The 26,765-nt window shown below is 35.1% G+C and overlaps 1 protein-coding gene across 2 annotated transcripts in view; it reads left to right on the top strand.

Annotated features, from left to right (window-relative positions):
- LOC145688825 (uncharacterized) overlaps positions 1-26,765 on the top strand; it is a 246,259-nt gene that overhangs the window by 191,577 nt on the left and 27,917 nt on the right. For both annotated transcript variants that reach the window (XM_081762997.1, XM_081763005.1), the window contains exons 3-6: positions 7,853-8,733; positions 16,912-17,087; positions 21,031-21,252; positions 21,727-21,931. In XM_081762997.1, the coding sequence (XP_081619123.1) occupies positions 7,853-8,733; positions 16,912-17,087; positions 21,031-21,252; positions 21,727-21,931 (1,484 nt within the window). The remainder of the gene's footprint in view (positions 1-7,852; positions 8,734-16,911; positions 17,088-21,030; positions 21,253-21,726; positions 21,932-26,765) is intronic.

Raw genomic sequence — 26,765 nt, forward strand, 5'->3', positions numbered from 1 at the left:
GTATGATAGGGTTATTTAAGTATTCGGTAACAAGTAATATGAATTTTAAACAGCCAGTATGGAGCTTCTTCAAACAGGTACCAGGTACTTTGCACCACTTAGACCGCAGATTGTTACAGCTCTATTTTTTGCCAACTTCCTTGTGAGGGTTTCGCTCTCTACCATGGGTGAGGTTTTAGGACATGTTTGGCTTTTAGGTATTGTAATTGAGCATTAAATCAATCGTTCTCCAAAACTTATAATCATTAGAAGATTAATCAGTACTAACAAACAGCCCTAAATATTAGTAAAAGATCTGTTTTATAGGACGGTATAATTTCTCAAGATGAACTGCAGTCAATATTGTAGAATGCTGTTTTTGTCTTTTTTATTTGAGTGTAATAAATTGAATGTTGAGCATTATTGTTGTTAGCAAAATTATATTGAGCCATTATCCTTCCGAAGTTATAAGTACTTGATACTTAAATGAATTATGGCTCCGTTATATGGATAACACAAAAGCTATAACTTTTAAAATAAAATGAAAATAGATTTTAAAAAAACTATAAAATGACCCTCCTCGTTACACACTTATGTATTGGTTGTGTAGAATTGCGTGCTACAGTGGAATTTAGATCTATGTCGTCGGTAATTCACTACCAGAGGGGTATCCCTTTGAATTAGTCTAAAGTAACCAGACGAACAGTGTATTGGGAGTTCTTCAATAGTCAAAATTGACGGCAATCGTAGTGATTAGTACGCCAACTTTGTCATTAGTCCCAAATGTGGTCAGAGTGACTTTAATGGCTAGAATACTGAGGGCGTAAACATTGGAAACTCATCATCATCATAGGTATTCTGCCTTTATTGGCAGGTCACTTGCCGCAGCTGAGAAGCTTCCATGCTCCACGATCCTCCGCTAACTTCTTCGTCTTCGCGTATGATCTTTCTGTTTTTATATCATCCATTAATTGTAGTCTCCTACGCCCCCTCCTTCTCTTTCCCGACACCATACCCTCTAGGACGTCCCTCATGATACAATTTCTTCTTAGGCAATGTCCCAACCAGTTTCTCTTCCTCTTCCTAATAATATCTAAAAGTGTTATTTTCTCACCCACCATTTCTAACACTCTCTCATTCGTTTTGCGCTCGACCCAACGAATTCTTTCCATTCTTCTCCACACCCACATTCGAAGGCTTCCAGTCGATTTTCATCACCTTTACGTAATGTCCACGTTTCTGCCCCATACAGTACAACACTCCACACGAAACATTTTATGAGTCTTTTTCTCAACTCTTTATTCAAGGTCCCACAAAACAGACTTTTCTTCCTCCTAAATGCTTCTTTCGCCATTCCTATCCTTGCTTTTATTTCACGTTCGCACTTCATGTTATTACTAAGAATACTACCCAGATATCGAAAACTATTCACTTGTTCTATTTTCTCCCCTCCTACTTTTATATTTGAAACAGACCCCTTCGTTCCAATCACCATGGCTTTTGTCTTTCTAACATTTATTTTCATCCCATATTCTTCAAAGCCCTTTCTCATTTTTTCTAACATTTTATTGATTTTCTTTTCAGATTCTGCAACAAGCGCCATATCATCTGCAGATCTTATGCATCTAATCATTCTACCTCCTACCGAAATACCATCATCATCATGTAAACTCTTTTTCATTATCTCTTCTAGATAGACGTTAAATAGTGTTGGAGAGAGGAAGCATCCTTGTCGAGCTCCCCTTCCAATTGCACTCACTCTCTTCCGTCAGTTCTTCCCCTATCCTAACACTTACTTGTTGGTTCATGTATAAGTTTCTTATAAGTCTTCTATCTTTCCATCCCAACCCTATCTTCGTTAGAACTCCCAACAACAATTCCCAATTCACGCGGTCAAAAGCCTTTTCTAGATCAATAAATATAACATACACCTCTTTCCCTTTTTCTATAAATCTTTCACCGATCGCCCTTAATAATCCAATTGCATCTCTTGTGCCCTTGCCTCTTCTGAACCCGAACTGCTCCTCCTCAACTTCTTTATTTGTTCTTCCATATAACCTTCTGTTCAGTATTCGGAGCAGAATTTTAGCTGAATGAGATATGAGGCTAATAGTTCTATAATCCTCACATCTTTTTTGGTTCGATTTCTTAGCCATCGGTATCATGATCGTTTTCAGAAAGTCTTTTGGCCATTCTCCTGTTTCATATATTTCATTGCATAGTCGCAACAATTCTTTCTTTCCCTTGTCTCCTATATTTTTAATGAATTCGATTGGTATGTTATCTATTCCGGTTGCCTTTCCATTCCTAATCTCGGATATAGCCTTTTCAAACTCATCCCTAAGAATACTAAATCCTTCATCATCCTCGCCTACTTCATTTTCTACTTCAACATTTAGGCTACACGGTCTATCCCTACTCTCATATAAGTCTTCAATTTATTCTTTCCACCTTCCTATGACCTCATTTCTCTCGCTGACTACCTTCCCATTCTTATTTTCTACTGCCATCATAATACCCCCTTGTTTCCTTCGAAATTCCATAGATTTCACCTCCTTGTACATTTCCTTATATTTCCCAACTCTTTCTAATTGTTCTATGTCCTCGCATTTTCTTTTGTAAAACTCTTCCCTCGCTCTGTCTGTTTCTCTTCGTAATTCATTATTTAACTTTCTGTACATCTTTCTGACCTCTTCTGTATCAACCTGTTTCCACATCTTCCTGTCCCTCATTTTTTGTAACATCTGCTCTGTAACCCATGGTTTCTTAGCCGTTTTGTGTTCGCGGTAACCTACTGCTTCTTCTGCGGTTTGCTGTAAGCAACGTTTAATATGTTCCCACCGTGCGTTACTACCTACACCTATTCTTTCCTCGTTTGAACATTTTTCTTCGAATTTTTTAACGAAAAGATTTCTTATTTCCTCATTTTTCAACTTTTCAGTATTCAACACTTTGTTACATACTTTTCTTCTGCCTACATTTTTCAGTTGAATATCTACTTCGGCCAGCACAAGATTATGATCAGAGAAAATATCAGCCCCGGGAAGGGTCTTCGCGTTCTTTAATCTATTCCGATACCTGCCCTGAATCATAACATAGTCTATCTGATATCTTCCGCCGTCTATTGGTGATTTCCATGTATATCTTCTTCTCTTGTGCTGATTGAACCAAATGTTCCCAATTACTAGTGAATTCTGTCTACAGAAATTCACCAGTCCCTCTCCCCTTTCATTTCTTTCGCCTAAACCATATTTGCCTACGATACTACCTTCCTGTTTTTCTCCCACAACTGTATTGAAATCTCCCATTAGAATTATGCATGCACCTTTCTTCTTCCTATCTATAATTTCTTCTATTTTCTCATAATTTTCCTCTACTTCTTCATTTGCATGTGAAGTCGTCGGTGTATATGTCTGTATCACCACTAGATCCTTCGTTTTTCCTTTAAGTCCTAACATCATAACTCTATCATCAATAAATTCTACTTTCACTACCTTCTCTTTTAAGCGCTTTCCAAGAATTATTCCTACGCCATTATGACCACCCTTTTCATTACCTGAATAAAACATTCTATATTATTCGCTGTTCAATACCCCATTACCCTCCCATCTAACTTCACAAACGCCTACCAAATCTAAATTACTTTGTTTCATTTCTTCTTTAAGATTTTCTAATTTTCCTCCCTGTAACATAGTACGTAGTTCTATGTCCCTATCCTAAACCTTTTGCTCTTCCTTGTCTTTCTTTCTTTGTCTGTCTTCTCCCCATTATTACTTTCTCGTCCAATAGTCCTTCCCAAGCCATCCCCCTCCCGGAGATCCGAATGGGGGATATTTTACCTCCGGAACTACATTTTGACCTGCGAAAGACCATTGTTCATATGTTCTCTTTTTGCTGCCAGCAAACTAGGGAAAATAGAGTGGTGGTTTCCCGTTGCCTTCCACCCCGCAGTATCCCAGCCGTTAAAGTCACTCTGACCACGCCTGGGACTAATGTCCAAGTTGCCGTACCAATCACTATGATTTCCGCCAACTTGGCTACTGGAGAACTGCTGCCTTCTCCCAGAACACTCTTCGTCTGGCTACTCCATTTAGACCAATTCGGTAGGGGTGGCCCTTCTGGTAGTGAACTACCACCGACACAGCCCTAAATTTCATTGTAGCACGCAATCCTACCCACCCGACACATAAGTGTCTTCGTAAAGGTGGTGTTCACTGTAATGTCTTGGGAAAAACTATTAGATGAGAGAGTAGCAATATAAGAGAAATGGCTGGAGGGAAAAGTACAATCAAGAGTGAAAGGATAAGGATGTAGAACGTACGTACATTTCAGGGAGGAAAACGAAAATATCTTAAGTAAGAAATGAAATAAATTGATCTAGATTTGATAGGAGTATGTGAAGATTCTTTTTGAGAAGGAATTGGGGAATTTAGAAACAAAGGATATAGAATTTTCTATCCAGGTAATGAGAAGAACCTCGTAATGACATTTGAGCAATTCTGAATAAACGCCTGAAAGAAAAGTAGTCAAAGTGAGTAGATTTTTTGATGATAGGAATATGATGTTAATGCTTAAAAGTGAAAGATCTAGTAGTGATACAGACATATCGACCAGTACGCAAACACTTGAAGGAATAGAGAAAAATTATGACAAAATTGTATACAGGGAAAAGAGGGTAATTGTATTGAAAGATTTTATTGTGGTTTTATTGTGGAAAAGAATAAGAAGGTAGTGCCGTAGGTGAATATGGTTTAGCGAAATGAAATCAAGGAGAAGATGAACTGGTCGATTTCTAAAGATAGCAATCACTGCTAGTCGAAAATATTTTGATCAATCAGCATGAGAGGAGAATATATAGATGAAAATCGTCAACAGATGGCCAGAGATAAAAAATTAGTTTATGATATGATTGAAAGAAGGTATTGGAATAACTGAAAGAAAGCTAAGATCCTCCCGAAAAGTGATCTCTAATCATAATTTTGTTTAGACCGAAGTGGATATCCAAATGAAAAATGTAGTCAAAAGAAAGTAGGGAACAAGAAGTTTGATACATAAAAGTTTAAATGTAAAGAATTCAGAAATTACTTCATACACAAAGTAACATAACATGGGAAGGATACGTCCACTGACTAATGGGTGATAAAAACATTAAATTTTGCATGCTTTAAACTTCAGAAGACATAATAGGGTACTGCAAAAAAAAAAAAAAGCATGTAATATCGAACAATTTGTTTAGAAAAAGGGAGAAAAGAAGTCTTTCGGACAGAATAATATAGAGATCGGCAAAATAATGCGCAGGAATCGGAGTAACGAATTAAAGAGGAAAACAGACAGAGAAAGGAGAATTAAAAAAAAGAAAAGTGTTTGGACATAGAACAAAATAGAAAAAGTAAGATAAAAAATGTACAACTTCAAATCTATTGACATTTGGAGGAAACAAGGGGGTATTACGATGTCAGTTTAAACTAAGAACAGGAAATTAGTTAGTGAACAAAATGAAGTCTTGGGAAGAAAGAAGAAATATAGTTAGAGAAAGGATAGATTGCGTAATAAAGATCTTGAAGGAGAAAACAGAGTAAGCAAGGATGACAAAAGGCTTAATGTATTTCCAGACATTTAGAAAAGTAATATCCGAGGTTAAAAGTGGTATGACAACCGGCATAGATAATACGGTAATAGAAAAGGATATCTGGAAAAGGGATAAGAAGGAATTGCTCTGACTATATATATATATGAAATGGAATAATAGCCAAAATATTTCTTGACGATGACAACGATACCATCGGTTAAGATATCAGAAAGATGATAGACTGCAGAACTATTAGTCTCACATTGCATACAGTGAAAAAAATATGCTGGATTGTTGATCAGGAGGCCTCTGTTTCGACGGCTTTATTCAGTAGCATTCACAAGTATTTAATGTGATGTTGAAATGCTAAAAAAAGATATAAGTTATAGATAAACAAGATAGATGAGGGAAATATGTTTAGAGCACGAGGGAATCTATTGCAATTACCAAAGTTGTTAAAAAAAAGGGCAAAGTATAGAGAAGTTATTTTTTTTAACATTATAAGAGATATTTACAATATCTGGATATACAGGGTGGCCCAAAAGTAGGTATACAGAACCGTACTGATCAGCTCATTACATTTTATATCATTTCCTATTGTTATCCATCAGGTAGATTTCATTTCTTTATGATTTTTTCGTAATGTGTTGTTACTTACATCTTAAGCTTGGAAGAGCCGAAGCAAATAAACCAATAAACTGGAATGTTATACTTGATCAATGCAGGAGTGTATACCTACTTTTGAGCCACCCTGTTGATTTTTTAAGCTCTGGAAGGATCTTAAGATAGAGATTATGAAAATGTAATGTGTCCAAAATGGCTTTTAAAAATTGACTTGATTCCCTTGTGCACTGAACACACCGTAATTTCACTTAATGAAATATGTAGGTTGAAACAAAATTACGATAAACGCACGTTCATACGGTTCCACAGATATGCATCAAAACATCAGGTGTTTTATAAAATACAAATTAACAGAAGTATTTTTATGCAGCCAAGATCAACATTAATATTTTATGCAGTTTCTTTGTTAATTTGCATCTTTAAAATGCCTATTATTTTGTTGCATTGATGATGCATGAGTCATTGAAAAACTTATTTTTGTTTCAATCCACAGATTTTTTAATAAATTGTATTCCTTTTTATTTTCAGAATACAAAGAAAGAGACATTTCAATTTGTCAAATATGTAAAACTTCTTTAGCATGTTTAATAAACACTCAATATTAACCGTAGATTACTAACATGGATGAAAATTCATCTATGGAAAATTTCAAATCATTGTCAGTATATGGCGTAAGCGTCGCTGGTGTCTGAACTTCAGGTATGCTCCCCTGATTTAGTGTGATTTGTGTTGACATGCGTACCGGCCGCGTTCTATGCACCTGCTATTCTGTGTATATAAGCGATGTGGGTGAAAATGCACCGTCTTAGTATTGACCGAAGTTCTAAATGTGATTAGTTAACTAGTGCGTTAAGTGAATTTTCTATCTTGGTATGGTATGCAATTTTGTATTAAAGTATTTATTTAGATTTTTTTTTAAAAAAAATCAAAAACATTTACATTGGACCGCATCAAAATAAAAATCTTATTTTGCCAAGAAAACATTGAATGTAAAATTTACTTTTTACAATCTCTCACATCTCACATATAATTTTTATATATTATTGTACACTTATTATGCTAAAAACTTTTATATAGTATCTTTAGTATCTTTATTATATTTTCAATAGTATTGTATGCAGTTTTGGATTAAAGTACTTATTTAGAAATTTTTTTTTCAAAAAATTGACATTGGAACGCATCAAAAGAAAAAAATCTTATTTTGTCAAGAAAATGTTTAATGCAAAATTTACTTTTCACGATAAAAATATGTCGTAAGAACTATATTGTCTTACAAATTTGTCACATGTTGAAAATCTTAGCTTACTTTAAAATTATGGACCAAAAAATTATGTGGGTGAAAATTCACCTGTATCTATAGAGTATTAAAACATGTTAGTACACTACGGTTAAGAGTCTCTACTAGCATCTAAGAGTGTTTGCACTTGCATGGTGACATCATTTGATACTCCTGATAGATCAATATATGGTATTCATTTACCTGTATTCACTTATCCATGTAATGTATACAATATATGAAAATCTAATTACTAAAGTCACAGAACCAAGTTTGACAAAAAGTAGATTATCTCTTTGTCATTTACTTCCCATATAAGCAATTAGAAACACCGCTTTTGCCTTGGAACAGTTATAAGTCGAAATTTTATTGAAATGCAAAATAAATCTTTTTCTCCTTAATAGGTTACCAGGATTTCCCTCTCGGGACTGTTACGCCGAGACTGAAGTCATGGAGGTAATAGAAGATTTGGACAAGTCTTTGGAAGAAGCGGTTAATCAGCATTATGTTCCCTCCAGCGCCATAGAAGACCGAGGAAGATCTTCAACTTCATCAACGCTGCTAAAACCAGGACATCGAGGCAGTATGGTGTCAGAGTGCTTCAACTTGATAGAGGAAGTGTATGTAAAAGGGTGCAAAATGGTGGATGGCGATTCTGCTGCCGGAAGTGGTGGTGGAGGATGTGGAATTGGTGGCCAACTTGTCAATGGATTTAATATTATTCGTGCCAGTGGTAAAAAGCAAGGAAGTACTAAAGTGAAAAAGACTAAAAAACAACCCGAAAAGTTGCGAAAAACCAAAGCGGAATCTAGTGTGCTTGTAAATGTTTCTAGTGTAAAATTTGTCAGTGACTCGAATTCGAAAGAGGATCTCCATGACAGTGGTGCTGATAGTGGTAATGCGAGTCCAAGAAACACCCCAGTGTTGCCGCAGTGTATTACTGATGGTAAAACAGACAATACGTACGTCTCATTCACACCACCTTCATTAGACTCACTTCCGGATAGGCCGATAACGGGCAGCGATAATGATCATCATAATCATAATCATGTTCAAAATCATCAACCGCAACAGCATGACGTATTGTCAGATACTGAAGTGGCCACTTCTAACACGCTTAGATTGACATCTATGAGCACAGGTTCAGCGGACTCTGGTGTAGATTCTCAGCAACAAAGTCAACATTTTGTAGTTGTTGCTATTGATTTTGGAACGACTTATAGCGGCTATGCATTCTGCTTTATTCGTGATCCGGAAAGTATTCACATGATGAGGAAATGGGAAGGTAGGTCATATATACAGTGCGTTCCATGAATAACACTAAGACTCGTCTCCTGAAGAAACCAAGGCAGATAGAGACATGAAACCTTTTGTAACCTTCAAGGGACATAAAAGACAACATTATGCTAATAAGGAGAATCCCTCATAAGGGGGGCTTAAGGGTGTTACGGGGAGCAACTCCAAAATTTTAAAAAGCAACCCCCATCGTGTTGTATCTCGTTTAAATGGTAATCACGTGTAGAGACCAGACCACGTTCCAACTAACTCTAAAATCTAACGTAGGCCTAGTTCAGAACGAATGCAAAATACACGTACCACACGTTTAGTACTGTAACAGTATTGCAAATACAAAATAAGTAAATTGAACAGAAATGGATAAAAAAGGAAGTACCATAATATATTAACAAAAAACGAACCCTCCGAGGCTCGAGGCCCGAACCGCACGTGTACTGAACGCATACGTTACCACTGCGCTACTGTCGAACTGCTACTATTGCGGGCGAGATGTAGTTCATGAGGATGAGTTGCCCGTGGTGACGCTTTGTTGTTGGACATAAGTATTTGAGCAAAGTTACTCTATTTAAAATGATATGAAATGAAATTTTGAGTTTTACGTCCCACGGTAATGGCAGCTAGGCTAAATGAGACGGTGATGATGAGAAATGAATGAAATTGTGGAATGAAAAAGTGGGAGGAAACTGGAGAACCCCGAGGAAACCCACGCACACATTGTTTGTCCATCACAAAGTTCACTTGGCGTGAGCAGGGTTTGAACCCAAGAGTTACTCTGTTTACTCGTGCACCACTATCAGATGTGATTTTCCGACCAACAGTGCGCTACAATAGAACCCGTAGCAGTAGGTCTGAAGGTCGTACACATGTGTTTGTGCTGGCGCGTTTGACCCTCCTACATTGCAGAAATAATGTGGTCTCTTGAACAGAGAACTGAAATTGTGTTACTCTTTGGTGCTACGAATCGTTCGTAAGTGCAACAGCACGGTTGTTCAATGAAAAAAATGTGCGCAACCCAATTAGTATTTCTTCTGTACGCCATTTATTAATCAAATTCTTTACGACAGGCTGTGTGACCAATGCCCCAAAGCCTCAAAACCCTAGTGTTGGCGGAGGAGACAGATATACAAGCGTTGTTGGAGCTGACTGTGCATCCTCAACTGTCCATAACAACGGTCTCTGAAACGTGCGGTGTGTCACGCATAACGACACACAGAATCTTTAAAAAGCATACCTTCCATCCATACAAACTACGCATGGTTCAGGAGTTAAGTGAATATAAATTTTATATGCGTATTTAGATTTTTGAGCAGATATGTGAGGAATTGACGCGTGGGACCATTGTGCTGGCAAACGTTTGTTTCAGCGATGAGAGTACGTTTGACTTGAATGGCAAGGTCAACAAACATAACTGCTTATATTGGTATGACACAAATCCTCATGTATTTCGTGAGGGCAACACGCAATACTCACAGTCGCTGAATGTCTTAGCGGGTATCATCAGTAATCACATAATCGGGCCCCTCTTCATGGATGGAATATTAACAGGTAAGAAGTACGGGGCGATCCTGCAAGACTTGATTGTACCTTTGATTGTGGAGGCAGTGGAAGAGAATCCGCAAGAATTTTGAGAGATTCTGCCTGTTTTTCAGCATGACGACTGTCTTGCCCATTTTCACTGCCTTGTACGTGACTATTCAGACTGTGTGTTTCCGCGACGATGGATCGGTCGTCGTGACACCATTGAATAGCCAGCACGTTCGGCAGATCCTGCTCCATCCGACTTCTTTCTATGGGGCAATTTGAAGACTATGGTGTTCGTACACAGCCCAACAGCATTGCGGAGTTGCGCCAATGGTAGTTGGTGCCTGTCATTCCATACCGGTAATGACTTTTGCTCGTGTTCGAGAGGAGTTCGTCCAACGTTTACATTACTGCCAAGAGGGGGGCGGTGCACACTTCGAACATCTCCTGCATTAATTGGTATGTCCCAAATAATAGGTATTATGTTTCTCTCTGATTACAGCTTTGCAATGTTTCTTCGACCATACTTTACGGATGGCCATCTTGGCTAGGGACACGCTAGCGGCATGCAGTTTCCAGAATTGGTCTCTACACGTGATTATCTCTCAAACGAGGTACAACATGAAGCGGTTGCTATTTAAAATTTTGGAGTTATTCCCCTGTAACCCACTTCAGCCCCCTCATGGGGGATTCTCCTTATCGGCATAATGTTGCCTTTTATGTCCCTTAAAGGTTACAAAAATTTTCATGTTTCTATCTGCCTTGGTTTCTTCAGGAGATGGGCCTTAGTGTTATTCGTGGAACGCACTATGTATTAATAATATATTGTTTAATTTAATTACATGTTAATTGTTAAGCTCTTGATGTAGGTTTCTTTTCATTTTCTCCAAAGCGAAAAGGGGTTAAGAGATTTAAAATATTTCACGTTATGTATTAAATTAGCAATAGGAACATCATGTCATGATTAAATCATCTTTACAGATGTTTCTTCTTAAAAATACTTCTTGACTTCCATGCCTTATCTTTGTGTCACGATATAATGTAGTACTCAAAAGGGCTCTAATTGATATTATAAAATGTTGTAGCCAGCAACATATTATAGACAATTTAGAATTATTCCATATTATAAAATAGAATCATACTATAGAGTGATCAAAAAATTCAGCAACCTTATGGATAAACCTTTTTTCTTATTACTGTTTAAATTTTCTATATTATGTCCTGGAAGTGACTGACATTTTGTTCTACACGCGATTAAGTGTTATAGTATATCAAAAAAACAATTTTCTGTAAATGAAAAGACAACTCCTTCAGCATATGTGGGTGGTCATTGGCTCATGCCCAAGAATTTTGGGCATTAATGTATCCATCGACAATTTTGGGTATTATCAAGTTCCTTTCCTTCTGGAGTTATATATTCCATTAAACAACGACAATAGTCTTTTCAGGCATTCATGTCTCCAGGCAGCAGTTGCTGGAGCACCCTAACTTTATAGGGATACAATTTCAAACATTTGCGTAAGGCCGTAGATGCACTGACAATGGAGAACCCGAACCGTCACGCAATTCGTCGCATTGATTTCTTTCTTTTTTCTTTTCTCTTTCTTTCTTTTTCTTTTTTTTTATTTTTGACGTAACATATGCAACTTACACATTGATCAACTGTTCTTCTGTTAACAATCTTGGTCGACCATTTCTCGATGCGTCCACTACATTACCTGTCTCCTGGAACTTCTTGCACAGTCTCTTGACGGAGGATTTGTTTGGTGTAGGTCCTTTGGGTCTATCCATAACTCCTAGTGCGGATGTACTAGTATATCATAATGAATATTCGCTGTTGCCCATGGATGGATGCTTAATTATTCAGCACATATAACGAAACGCAAACAATTCATGATATTCCTAGTAAGTTTACGTTACTTTTTGAACGTGCTATATGAAGAGACTAGCCTTTGGCTAGCTGGGGCCTCTGCCCCCAGACCCCTCGTTTGCTCGGCCTACAGCCTCGCATCTCTTAGGTATCATCCTTTGCATCAAGAGTGAATTTTATGCATTTGCTCTTTAATTACATTTTCTGAATTTGGCACAGCTGGAGCCTTCGCCCCCTGACCCTCACGTCTACTCGGCCTACGGCCTTGCACCTCTTAGATCCATAATTCTACCAAATTTTAAGTTTTTTTCCTATTTCAACTATCTAAAAGATAAGATTTTGTATCCCAAGGAAACGCCTATTTAAATAACATGGAAATTTCTTCATCCCCCTTTAGACACCTTAAAAACTAAAAATATTCACTTTTGGCAATTTTTCTGTAAGTTAGGCCCGGAAGGCTACCATAATGCGAAATTTCATCATTCTAATTCTGCCGGAAGTGCCTAAACATTTTGGGATGTAGAACATGTCCCATGTAAATAACATGGGAAAGATTTTTCAGCTCCCCATAAAACCAGTCTACACTTGAAAATTTTTATTTTTAGCGATTTAATTATTTAACACTAACGAAAACGTATAAGAATACAGAATTTCAAGTTTTTATTCCAATTCCAAGTACCTAAAATATTAGATTATAGCTCGAAAAAAGGCCCATTTAAATAACATGGGGAATTTCTTCATCTCCCCTTTAGACCCCCTAAAAATTAAAATATTCACTTTTGGCAATTTTTCTGTCGGTTAATAACAAAAAGCTACAATCTTGTCAGATTTAATCTTGTTGCCCTACAGGAAGTGCCCAATACTTTGGGGGTGTAAAAGGTGCTCCATATAAATAACATAGGGAAGATTTTCAGTTCTCCATAAAACTACTCTACGGTTAGAAATTTTTACTTTTACTTATTTACTTAGTTAACGCTAACGAAAACAAACAAGCATACCGAATTTCAAGTTTTTATTCAAATTCCAAGTACCAAAACATGAGATTATAGGTCAAAGAAACACCCATTTAAATAACATGGAGAAAGTCTTCATCCCTCCTTTAGACCCCCTAAAAATTAAAAATATTCACTTTTGGCAATTTTCCTGTCGGTTAGTCTCGGAAAGCTACAATCATGCCAAATTTCAACTTTCCACGTCAACTGGAAGTTCCCCTTTATGTCAGCTCATATAGTTTTATATATGGTTGAGATAAGATATAACATGAGTTTCTATGTTTTCAAGAAACCTATAGTCACTGCATTAGTATATAAATGAGCCATGATCGATCTCTCAGAAACTTTACTTTACTTATGTCAATTCTAAAGTGCCGACTACTCAACGGGTTTGCTGTCTTTTTCATTCTACAAAATAAACCTCTGGTGTCCATTACTGGATTCTACTCACAACTTTACGATACGTATTACATCTTCATATAATCCATGTAGTCATGATTTTGACTATGCCACTCTTAATTAAGGATTGTTCTTGAAACTCTCTCTTAGTATTAACTTACGTTAGTTAATGTCATATCCAGAGCTCTGACTATCACACACTGGTCATCGAATCTTCTATAAAATTACATACAAAACATAGTACTACAAATGGCTGATCCCAAATATATTATGGAATCAACAAACAACATATATCAATAATTAAAGTGCATCCAATAGTTTTTATTAATTTTTACAAATCTTTCATTTTTTTAATCATTCTTTTCTACCCAAGCAACTCCTAATTCTCACAACAGACAAAAGTTAAATAGAATAATTCGTTTATTTACATCGCTTTTCCAGTGGTAAAAGTATTTCTAAATATGATTTGTGTTTCTGCAACTAATCAAAGGTCCTTTTCACATAACCACAGCATTTCAAATATCGTATGCTGTTTCAATGTAAATAATTTTTTTGTAAATGACTTCAAATGTAAATATGATGACTGTTTCTAGTACAATTTTTAGGGTTTAGTAATTCGAGTTAGAGTACTAAATCACAATTTAATTTGTTTTTTCTTTCCAAATACTAAATTGTTTGTTCCATCTAAAAGAACGAATATTTTCTCCGTATGGTAACCTTAAGTTTGAAGCTCAAGTTTGTTGTTGATGTGAGTACAGTATCTCTCCTTGATACCATTCTCACTATGTCAAAACTTGTACGATTTTATTGACAACGCAAGGTATATCAACATACGTACGTAGTATTGTACGATCAGCGACAAAAGTTATTTCCATTTGATGAAATTAGTTCCGTAAATATCTTCAGAATAGAAGGACAATTTGAGTAATTCTTTTAAAAAATTTAATTATCTGTACGTTTTAGCCATATCACCGTTGTATGTTCCAAACATACCACCGTTATTCCTAAAATAAATTTTACCAAATGGAAAGAACTTTTGTCACTGACTGTACAGCTCCTGATTCTCCAAAAAAGCCCATAAATCTAGGTATAAGGTGGGACTTCTGAAGAAGCATTTTATTCGTTACACTTTCCATCAATTCAAATAATATTTATTGTGCTCAGTTACCTTCTTTTTAAAGATATATGTTAACTATTACAAGATAAGTATGGTTTTTCTCAAATAGTTGCGTGTTTTTACGAAACTCCTTCTTTATATAACAATAATTGCAGAGCAATAAATGATACATCGTTTTGAACTCATTTTTGTTTATTTTTTTTATCCTTAATTATACAATATGCCGCTAATAGAATGAGCTATTACCACGCTAAAATTGCAGTAAAAATAGTAATTTAGTATTTTAAAGCAGTATGGTGGAAGCTGTCTTGGGCCTAGGAGCTGCAAAAGGGGTCAGTCCTGATATAGTGTTTTGACGGAAACTTATAGTGGAATGTGTGTTATCAAAAATCAATTAAATGTTGTAGGAATAATCAGTTTGGGGGGACAGTAAATGGGGCCATAGTTAGGATAGTATTTAAGAGATTAAATATAAACAGTAAATAGGAGAATAGTAAAGATACAACTGATGATGTTTGTTGGCTTACACGTAGATATGCGTGTTAATTGAAAAGTGATTTACTATGTAAACATACTGTACAATAGTCCATAACAAATATAGGAATAGTGCAAAAATCTGAACCTCTGATATTTTTGTTATGAACAACCTTAAATTAATTTTATAATTTAACTATTTGGTCGTTGAATGATATAAGAGAAAAAGGACGATTTCATAAGGACCAAGGATGTTATAAATAGAGGATCCGCCCATATGCATCTTCATTGTATTAAATCGATGAAGCCAAAAAACAACCGAGCATCAGCACGTTTGATTGGCCACTCTCGTTTCTGCCATCGTCTGATTGGCTACTTTCGTTTCCGCCATGATTGTTGGCTCAAAACATTACGATCCTATTGGGCGGAGTGGGCAGAGAGGGGTGGCGAAACTGTGACGTATGGCTTCAAGATTTTGTTGTAAGGGTAGATCCTCTATTTTATAAGATCCTTGATAAGGACAGATATAAATACCTATTAATCTATATTATAAAAGAGAACGTACAAATCCTTTGTTCCCTCATCACGCTAATACGGCTGAACCAATTTCTTTTATTTTTGGGGGGTTATTAGGATTTGGACCCTAGATGGTTTTTATCATATCACTTTAATTTTTAATTACCAGTGTCTTGAGATAATTGACCATTCAAGTGTCCATAACGTACAAATCCTTTGTTATTAGTTCATCATAGGTAAAAATAAACGTATTTATATGCAACCCGCATGACCGTGTCACTCGGCGGGTTAACATAAATGACAGGCGCTATAATGTTAACATTTACTGCAATTTGAAAGCGAAAAAGTAAAAATTATCTAAGTAACAAAGTTTATTGCGTTCCGGGGTGACCGCAGCGAAGCGGGGCGGGTTAACATAAATGACAGGCGATATAATGTTAACATTTACTGCAATCTTCTATGGTTTTTATCATATCACTTGAAAGCGAAAAAGTAAAAATTATCTAAGTAACAACGTTTATTGCGTTCCGGGGTGACCGCAGCGAAGCGGGGTGAACGCTGCTAGTCTTATATATAAAAGAGAACGCACAAATCCTTTGTTCCCTCATCACGCTAATACGGCTGAACCAATTTCTTTCATTTTTGGGGGGTTATTAGGATTTGGACCCTAGATGGTTTTTATCATATCACTTTAATTTTTAATTACCAGTGTCTTGAGATAATTGACCATTCAAGTGTCCATAACGTACAAATCCTTTGTTAGTTCATCATAGGTAAAAATAAACGTATTTATATGCAACCCGCATGACCGTGTCACTCGGCGGGTTAACATAAATGACAGGCGATATAATGTTAACATTTACTGCAATCTTCTATGGTTTTTATCATATCACTTGAAAGCGAAAAAGTAAAAATTATCTAAGTAACAAAGTTTATTGCGTTCCGGGGTGACCGCAGCGAAGCGGGGTGAACGCTGCTAGTATTGTATAAATCAAGCACAAAGCTTGTTTCTAGAATCGTAGAATTATTGTTAACTTGAAGGAAGTAAAGGAAGATAAACTATAACAGAAAATGACGTTTGCACTGTGTACAATATCACTTCATCAAAATTTACTGGAATCATGTATCCATGTTTGCGTTTTCACTTGTTCCATTATAAACTGTTTATGAATCTAGATTTATGCACTACTTTAAACAACAGTTATTTTTTTCTGCTTTCAAAATTTTAAAAATTATAAATCTTCATTCGTATTCACTGTTGTTTTAATGTCTTTTAAGGCGGAGATCCTGGTATCAACAATCAGAAAACCCCGACAACTTTACTTCTGACACCTAGTGGGGACTTCCATTCTTTCGGGTTTTCAGCCAGAGATTATTTTCATGATTTGGAACCACAAGAGGCTAAGAAATGGCTTTACTTCGACAAATTTAAGATGGCATTACACCATGACAAAGTAAGTACAGATATATATTTTATTGAAAAGATAAAAAGACATTACATCTAATCTTACCAGTGGCGGCTTGTGATGGACGTTAAGGAAAGGAGCTTCAAAAATATATTCAGAATTAGAACATTAGGTAAGCTTTTTTTCCCTTAGCTATAACTTTTACCGATGTGATTCTCTCAAGGGTCCCTTGTGTTTAGCTGCTAAACAAATCCATACCGTTGGTTTGACGTACTAGGTAACTGTAGAGAAGATACTGTAGACTATTTAGAATTTTTTTGCGTCACTTTTTTATTTCTAGGCAACTTCAACTGGTTGTTAATGTATTATGAATACACTCTCAATCACAGCTGGAGATAAGGTAGAGGTTAATACGTGGTGTGATTGGAAAGTTTCAAGACAGTTGGCAACACTGTTCAAGAGGAGTAGATCTAAACGCCCGTTAGCATGGAAGCGGTGGCTTGGTGTGTCCTTGAGACATGTTGAAACATGCACCGAGATCAGCGTTGCCAGAGTGTACGATAATTATCAAAACATACGATAATTTTGTGCTCCGGTTGATAGAAAATAATAATTATAAAACATACGATAATTTTAGGATTAGATAGAATGTACATTTTCCACTGGTATTTCCTTTGTGCATAAGGAACAACAGCTCTTTGTGCGGAGATAGTCAGGAAAAAAAAAACCTGTAGAACGAAAGAGCAAACAAAATAGTCAGGAAAAAAAAACCTGTAGAACGAAAGAGCAAACAAAATGACACTTTTCTTTTTAAATCCCTAACAGCTTCAGCGGACAAAACTCAGGTCAAGAAGATGACCATAAAAATGAAAAAAAAATCTTTGTTTTACGTTCCTCGGTTATGCCGGTTAGGCTAAAGGAGACGGTGATGATGAGTAATGAATGAAATGGCGGAATGAAGAAAGTGGGAGGAAACGGGAGAACCTCGAGAAAACCCACGTACACGGTGTTTGTCCACCACAAAGTTCACTTGGCGGGGGCTGGGATTGAACCCGTAACCCCAAGCACCAGAGGTGAACGCTCTACCACTGAGCCACCGCGGCCCCGGATGACCATAAAATCACAATGGAACTTGGTTCTCTTTTTGGTGGGTGAAGGGAACAAGTGTAGCATTGTTCTTCCCTGTCTGTACCTCTACACAAGAAACAGAGAACAGGTGTTTTCCAGCAAATCTAACCGAATAGCGGTACATCAAATATTGCAAATCGACGATCCTAACTGCTTTTCCAATTTTCCCTCTCATTATATATTATACATTTTGTCTGTGTACCAGAAATACGATAATATCTTCCGATATTCGATAATTTTTAGTTATTGTGACAATAAATTTGTTTCTGTAGTCTGGCAACGCTGACCGAGATATCTTTATTCAGTACGGCGTAGCAACCAGTTGAGTGCGGGCGTGTGTGTGTGTGTTGGCGAATTTTTAAGTGCGCAAAATGGATGAAAAATTGGAACAACGCGTTTGTGTGAAATTTTGTTTTAAAACTGGGAAATCTGCTTTGGAGACTTACGAACTTTTAAAAACAGCTTTTGGAGACATATGTCTGAGCCGGTCAAACTTGTTTATCTGGTTTCACAGATTCAAAGATGGCCGCGAGTCAGTAGAGGATGATCCTGGTCTGGCCGGCCTTGAACATCAAAAACTAACAAAAACATTGCGAAACTTGGCGATTTAGTGCGCTCGAACCGTAGACTTATAATTAGGGAGATGTATGAATGTTCAGTAAATTTTAACTGATGATTTGAACATGCATCGAAATTCACTTCAAAAGTGTTGTCACGCGAGCAGAAACAACACAGACTCAGGTGATGAATCATGGGTTTATGGGTATGACCCAGAAACAAAGGCCTAATCTTCTCAGTGGAACAGCCCAGATTCACCAAGACCAAATAAAACACGACAAAGTCGGTCGAATGTGAAGACAATGTTGGTGGTATTTTACGATTCTAAGGGTATCGTGCATCATGAATAATTATCGAGGTACATCTCTTTGTCAACATCCTATAAAATATTCTTGATGATTCTCTTAGCAAAATTCACTCCATACGCAAATGAAATTATTGGAAATTATCAGTGCGGATCTATAAGTTGATCAAATATGAACCATATAGGGCCTATTTACCATTCGCCAAATACTCTAAAAGAAATGGAAATACAATGCCCCAGTATATCAATTATTTATTATTTCAGAAAGGCGTACGACTCTGTTAGGAAGGAAATATTGTACAAAATTCTTTCCGAATTTGGCATATAACAAGCTAGTTAGATTAACAAAGGTGCGTTTAAATGAAACCCACAGCAAAGTTCAAGCAGAGAAATACTTGTTCACGAACATTGAAGTCGAAAGTGGCCTGAAAAGGAGATGCATTGTCGCCGTTATTAATCAATTTTGTTCTGGAATACGCTGACAGAAAGATAACAACCAAGAAGCCTAAAGCTGAATGACATTCTCCAGATTATGACTTATGCTAATGATGTCATTCTGATAGGAGATGATATGAGGACAATAGAAAGAAATGCAGAGGCTTTATCAAACTCTTCAAGGAACATAGATTTAAAAGTAAATGCGAAAAAAAAAATACACAGAAATTCGCTGTGTTCACAATATTGCAAACTATGTATAGTTAAAATATCAGGTGGTACTTTCGGTCGAAAGTGGGCATTTTCAATGTCTAACCGTAAAATCAATATGTTAACAGACCAAAATCATATCCAGGAAAAGAAAGGTAAGTGTCGACTGAAAGCTGGGAATTCGTATTATTATTGACTCCAAACTTATTTGTCTTAGCGAATTTTGTCGAAGAATTTGGAGCTTAAAATATATAAAATGATAATTATACCTATTGTGTTTTATTGTTGCGAAACACCCTCACCTGTTTGAGGGAAGAACGCGAACTGAAAGTATTTGAGGATAAAATCCTGAGGCTAATATTCGGACTCAAGAGGGACAAGGATGCGGATTGGTGGAAACTCTGTAACGAGAAACTGCATAGTTTGTACCCTTTATCTCATATTGTTCGGCTATTAACTGTAGGAGGCTCAGGTAGGAAAGTCATGTAGTCAGAATGGTAGAAAATATGAACTCTTGAAAATTTTAACTGAAAATCCAGTCGGAAAAAGACCATTAGTAAGACCTAGACGTAGGTGGGAGGATAATATTAAGATGAACCTAGCAGAAATAGGAGTCCAAAGTAGAAACTGGATCCAGTTTGCTAAGAGCAGAAGTCAATGGAAAGCTCTCATCGATACGGTATTGAAAATTCGGATTCCGTAAGTCATAGAGATTATTTACTTCTGACATTTCTGAGAGAAAATCACATAAATAAAATTTATAATTGTTTTGTTTGTATTTAAACATTATTATTATTATTATTATTATTATTATTATTATTATTATTATTATTATTATTATTATTATTATTATTATTATTATTATTATTATTATTAAGCTATAGAAGGGCTTGTCTTAGTGTGTAACAGCAAAATTTTCTTGTCATATTAAGAAAAATATTTATAACAAACACATACATGCGCAGATTACCTGCGTAGAAACTAAATTCAGACTTCATTTTAGAGCTTAGTTTTAAGGTACTACTAATTGTATATATTAGTTGTGCATTTTAATTGTATGCTTAATTATTGAACATATAATTATGCTTAATATTTAATATTTAACTATGCTTATTAATATTTAGCTTATACAGGGTATCCGAATTGAAACACCCTAATTTTATCTAACTAGTACTAATTTTACTTAACTAACATACTGTAAAATTTGTTCTGTTATGCTTCCTCGTGGTACTTTTTAAAGCTAGTTCAGAAAGAGCACGAAATATAAATCAAAAAGATTCTGAATAATCTTAAGACTGTGAGATATACTAAATTTGTCCATATATTTAACATTTATTATCTTTTTGGTACTTCTAGAACTTAAGCCGTGAATCTCTGTTGCAAGCGTCTAATGGAAAGACTCTTCCTGCACTGACAATATTTGCCCATTCGTTACGATACTTTAAGGACCACGCACTTCGGGAGCTGTCAGACCAGTCAGGGACTAGGATATTGAATGAAGATGTCCGTTGGGTGATTACAGTTCCTGCCATTTGGCGCCAACCAGCTAAGCAATTTATGAGAGAAGCCGCTTACGAGGTAAGTTTTAATAAAATATAATATAGGTATAAATCTTTAGCTGAGAGAGAGATTGAATGCGTAGGTGTCCGAACCAACTATTCTTTAGACATGTGATGAAGTGCTACATGTCCGTAATTCAGAATATATTTGTCGAACTCCGCCACGTTTAAAAATACAAAGCTTTTATATAAAAGTTACCTCGGATTCTATTCCTGATATCAATAATACTTACCTCTTTGTTATATACTGTACGTAAGGAAATGAATTTTGACCTTTTAGTATAATCTTCAAGAAATGATAAAATAATGAAGATACTGTACATAACAAAGGATAGAGAAAATGAATCATGGATGATTGAATCTACGGACATGCTAACACGACCATAGTTGATTCTAGTAATATATCTTCCCCATTTTGTTATTTTTAATAATAGTAGTACTAGTAATTTACATAGTAAGACTTAATCGTTTTGTTATTTCTCTTTCTTCAAAGGCTGGAATTGGTTCTTCAGAAAACCCAGATCAGCTGCTTATAGCGTTAGAACCTGAAGCAGCTTCTATATATTGCCGGAAGTTGAGACTAAATCAATTAGTTCCAGAACGGCCAATAGACGGTCGAGCATCCGTGTGTTCCTTGTATAGTGAAGAAGCGTCATCTGGTGAGAATGGTCAAATGGTTTTGAACGAAACTGAAGCGGGTAAGAATTCCTAGGGCTTTTTCTATACATTTTTTAAAAGCTACAAAATTGGTGTGACAATTTCTTTTTTAAAGAAGGGTTACAAATTACGTTAAGAATGACCAAAATATAATATGAATGGTTATGGGAAGGCGATGATATCCTGATGACAGTCAATACATCGGTAACGGATATTTGATTCAATAGTAGAGGAGTCACATCTGGCGCAAACAGTTCAGTTTGATCCTACGCATGTCCGCATTCTGAGTGTAGAAGTTTTTGTCTGCATACGTATATAGAAACTCGCGGATTTGTTCGCATTTACCAAGCTCAAATTTAGAGGAGTGAAAGTCTGATGAAGACATAGTTAGTGTGTTGAAACTGTTACGTGTTTGTATTTTTATATATTTTTTATCACATAGTCTTGCTCAGTGCGTTGTCACGGAAAGAAGGCCTGATATAGTAGTTATCTACAATTCAATGTATTTTCTCATAATGTTTTAAAAGCAAATTTGAACGTAAAAGATAAAACTTTCCATCGTTTTCCCGAAAGTTAATTTTTATATAATGATTTAGCCAGACAGAAATACGTATGACTGCATTTTGGCATTTGAGAATATGGTCGTTCTATATATTGTAACCCTGGATCTTCTTGCAGTTAGCTGTTCGGTCACACGGCAGCAAGTATGACCGAACAGTCTACGGCAGGCGCTCTCAACGCATGGTACGCGAACTACTGATGGTGCATGAGCCACTGCTGGCTGGTATGTACGACATATATTGATACGCCAGTGGAAAGGTTGAGAACTCCTAATCTAAAATATTAGGCTGGTGATTGGAAAAAAATTATCTGTCGTCGAATCAAGTTCCGCTCTTAGCATGAACCGTATGTATTGTCTTTTCATTATCATTTCATCATTAATTTCTAACTTTCTCCCGTCAACCGTGAAACGAAAAACTTAATAAATAAATAAATTGTCCTTCCACCAATTTTTCCGTAATCGTTCATTTGCAATTTGTCATTCGTTATCTCTTGCATATGGGACACATCTTGGGATGTTAAACTAATAATTTCTTTTAATATGAATATGGAATGATGGATGCTATCAAAATGACAGAAAGTATTCAGATATAATAAGCTGCCAGAATATTATCAGATATCCGATTTTGTTATCCAAATATCCACTTAAACAATAATCTTGATATGGCCATCCCTAAATAATATCTTAACTTCGATACTATCTTGAAGGGTATATTTGAAGGCAACTCTAAATTTCCTTTAAATGCTACTAACATATAAGAGCGCTTTTAAAAATTATCATACTTTACTCGCAAGCACTCTAAAGAGGCGATTCATTGCTATGAGATGTTAGATTTCCGGTGAGTACACTCGATCGAAAAAGTGTAAAAAAAAAAAAAAAAAAAAAAAATCAAGCCAGCCATCCTGATTGAAATTTTCCTCGGTTTGTCTCAGTCACACCAGGCAAATGCTGGGATTTTACCTCACATAATGGTCCAAGACCACTTCCTTCCTTCCTTTCTTTGTCCCTAATTCCCCGATCAGTGTAATAGTCCAAGGACGTCACTTCTCATACGTGATGGGCTAACCTCACCATAGATGCCGAAAGCCCAGAAATCGAATTCCTAATTCTAACCTTTATCTGCTTAGATATGCCGTCTATCACACATCAATCTTGTAACCAATCAAATTAAAATGAAACATCATTGTCAGTTAAGTAGAAATAATTAAATTTTCGCAAACACCGTTTCGCTATAAACATTTTGTTTTTATATATTCATTCAAGATCTGAGTGAAACTTGTTTCTAATACCAAAGGTGATTAAAAACAAAATTAGAGGATCTAAAAAATAAAATAAATTACTAACTTCAGCAGAAAATTGTTAATTTCATGGTTTAGTCTTTTTAAGAGTACTCTTTTCGCACATAGGTTTTCAATTCATGAGTCAACTACTATGCTACAATTATCACATTCTACCATAGTATTCAATAGTCACCAGTATAAAAAAAAGTACAAGGCCGTAATAATCGTTAGTCGGGATGAACGTAAGCTATATTTTCTACATGATTGTGAATAACGGACAAATTAATACTGGCAACGAACAATATATTTTTAGGTTTTCATGAAAAATATTCACGGGATATTAATCACAAACATGTAATTTTCTTTAGCCTGATATCATTTATCGATCGATATATTTATCAACCTTGGGCACTATTTTAGTTAAACAGAAATTAAGTAAAATTTAAGAGTTAGTAATAATTTTGGGTTATATCTCATTAGCTGTAGGTCTACCATCTACTGCCGTCTTGCTTGGGTCAAAATGAAAAGTTTGAAACTTGATGATAGTATGCTTCTGCACAAGTCTTGTATAGCATGCATTTTTAGAGTTAAAAACAAATCAGTTTTTCTTTATTTTCTCGAAAATTGCGCATGAGATTTTATACTCGCCCACCTCATTTTATTCAACTTAACGAGATCTATTGATATATATATATATATCGTACTTGAACAGTATTTTCCTTTAAACGTCAATAATACTGTGGAATTACTTACAGTCTGTACACTAACTTATTATTACGTAATTGATTACTTCATTAACTTCTTGATTTATCTCCAACGAAGAAAGATGTATTTCCTTTGACATAAATTAATATCTTCTGTAAAGAAAAAAAGTATTTATCTATTTATATGATAACTACATCATGAAAAGGTAGTGACTAGAGAATGAATGTTTAAGGATTAAAAACCTGGAAAAATAGGCAGGCAAATAGGCACTTAAAATTTTTAAAAAATAGGCAGTAAAATAGGCACTAAAATGTAACTCGAAATAATGAAGATCAATACTCAATACAATTAAAAAATAAATTCAAGTCATAGATAATGTTCAAAGAATATAGAAACATACCTGTTTGTTAATATCTTCTTTTACTGTATATATATATATATATATATATATATATATATATATATATATATATATATATATATATATATATATATATATATATAAACGAAACGACCCCATGTATATTTGATAAATACATTCTCTACAGCACTTTATCACTTTTTATACAAAACAGTTCAAATTTTATCACTTATCAGTACACACAGCAATCCAAAGTTTTACAGCACTTTATCAGCACATGATAGTCGAAAGTTTTACGACATCTTATTTTTGAGGAAAATACATAGAATAGGCAACATTAGGCACTAAAGCAATTATTTAGGCAGAAATGGGCAAAATAGGCAAAATAAACTGGGTTAAATTGAAACTATAATCCCCCATATAAACTTTGAAACATTATTTTTGGTCATATCTCTAATATTAAAGTATAGACATTTTGCCTAACATCTGGTTTCTAGTAATAACAATAAAATAAACATAATGTAATGAATGTATAGCGATGTATATAAACACGTAGATTTTGTGAATAGCAAGTGATCAGGAACACAAAAGAGAAATGGACGGCACACATTCATACTTTATTCATAATTTAATTATCAACTCAGTTATCTATCTTATGATATTCAAGAAAATTAATCAATTAATAAAGTTACATCATTCAAATTATACTATACATTTTACATATATGTCATTAATTTAAATTATTGCGTTAATGGACCGTACAACACAATTTACTATATTTTACTTCATCTATCAACTTTATATTATAATCTAGCTAATGCATCCATATTGCAGTGCGGTCAATATTCTGCACACCCTCGACCTATTCACCATCTATATCGTGTCTTTAGCTATATTCTTCAATTGAAAGGAAACATGTACCCTTATTAAAACTTTCACTTGACAATGAAGTTCTTACATCCACTATAATAATAATAATAATAATAATAATAATAATAATAATAATAATAATAATAATAATAATAATAATAATAATAATAATAATAATAATAATGTCCATTAGTATAGTCCTATCAGCAAGCTAAAAGTTTTTGTAATTAATCAAGCAGTTAGTGTGTGTTGCTCCATCAATTGAAAACAGGAAAGTAGAAGGATTAGAACTTGTAAGTTTATGATTGAAACATTTAAATACCCTTGTGAGGTCATACGCAAAACAATTTCTGCTTAGGTCTGCTTAGGATATTAATTTTAGTTTAACCTATTTTGAACGTCTTAGCGATTAAGTTTTTAAAACCCATTACTAGAAGCATGTAGGAGTTAAACTCTATAACATTATTTTGGGTTGTTATGCGAAATAGTCGCTATTTAACAACCTTTGAATTACTACTCGAAATAGTTCCTACATAGGTTTCCATATGTTCTTCTGGGCAACAAACGTGCCTAATATTGCCTCCCTAGTAAGTCTGTATATGAGAGAATCCATCATATTACTTCCTAAAACTTAACTCTCATTCAACTCTACAGCAAATGAAGTTTCTAAATTTTTTTGTTAGAGACCATCTTGGGATTAGAAACAATTCTTTCGAATTTCAGGTCACCAGAAAATAATCTAAAAATATATTGATCAATCGGAATTTAGTGGTATTTCGCATTTGTATACATTTATAGATGTGAAGTTCAGAAGTTCGCTTAAGATGGATTTTGTAATGCTGTGACACTTTATATATATATATAATATTTTAACATTGTATTTTATTACATTCGTTTTTTTCTTTCGTATATGTCTTTTAAGTAAAATTCTCAGTACATCATTTAAAATTATTTCTATATAGATCTATTTCACTTTACCTCTCAAAACACGAGGCAAGAAATATGACTTCGGTGTTATGCTTATGTAAATTATATAACAGTAGTATGTAAAGCACTTTTATAGTAAGGTTTCCAAGATTTACCCTGACTCAGTTTAA

The sequence above is a fragment of the Thermobia domestica genome, chromosome 1, assembly GCF_964235325.1.
Source record: "Thermobia domestica chromosome 1, izTheDome1.hap1.1, whole genome shotgun sequence".
NCBI classification, from domain to species: Eukaryota; Metazoa; Arthropoda; class Insecta; order Zygentoma; family Lepismatidae; genus Thermobia; species Thermobia domestica.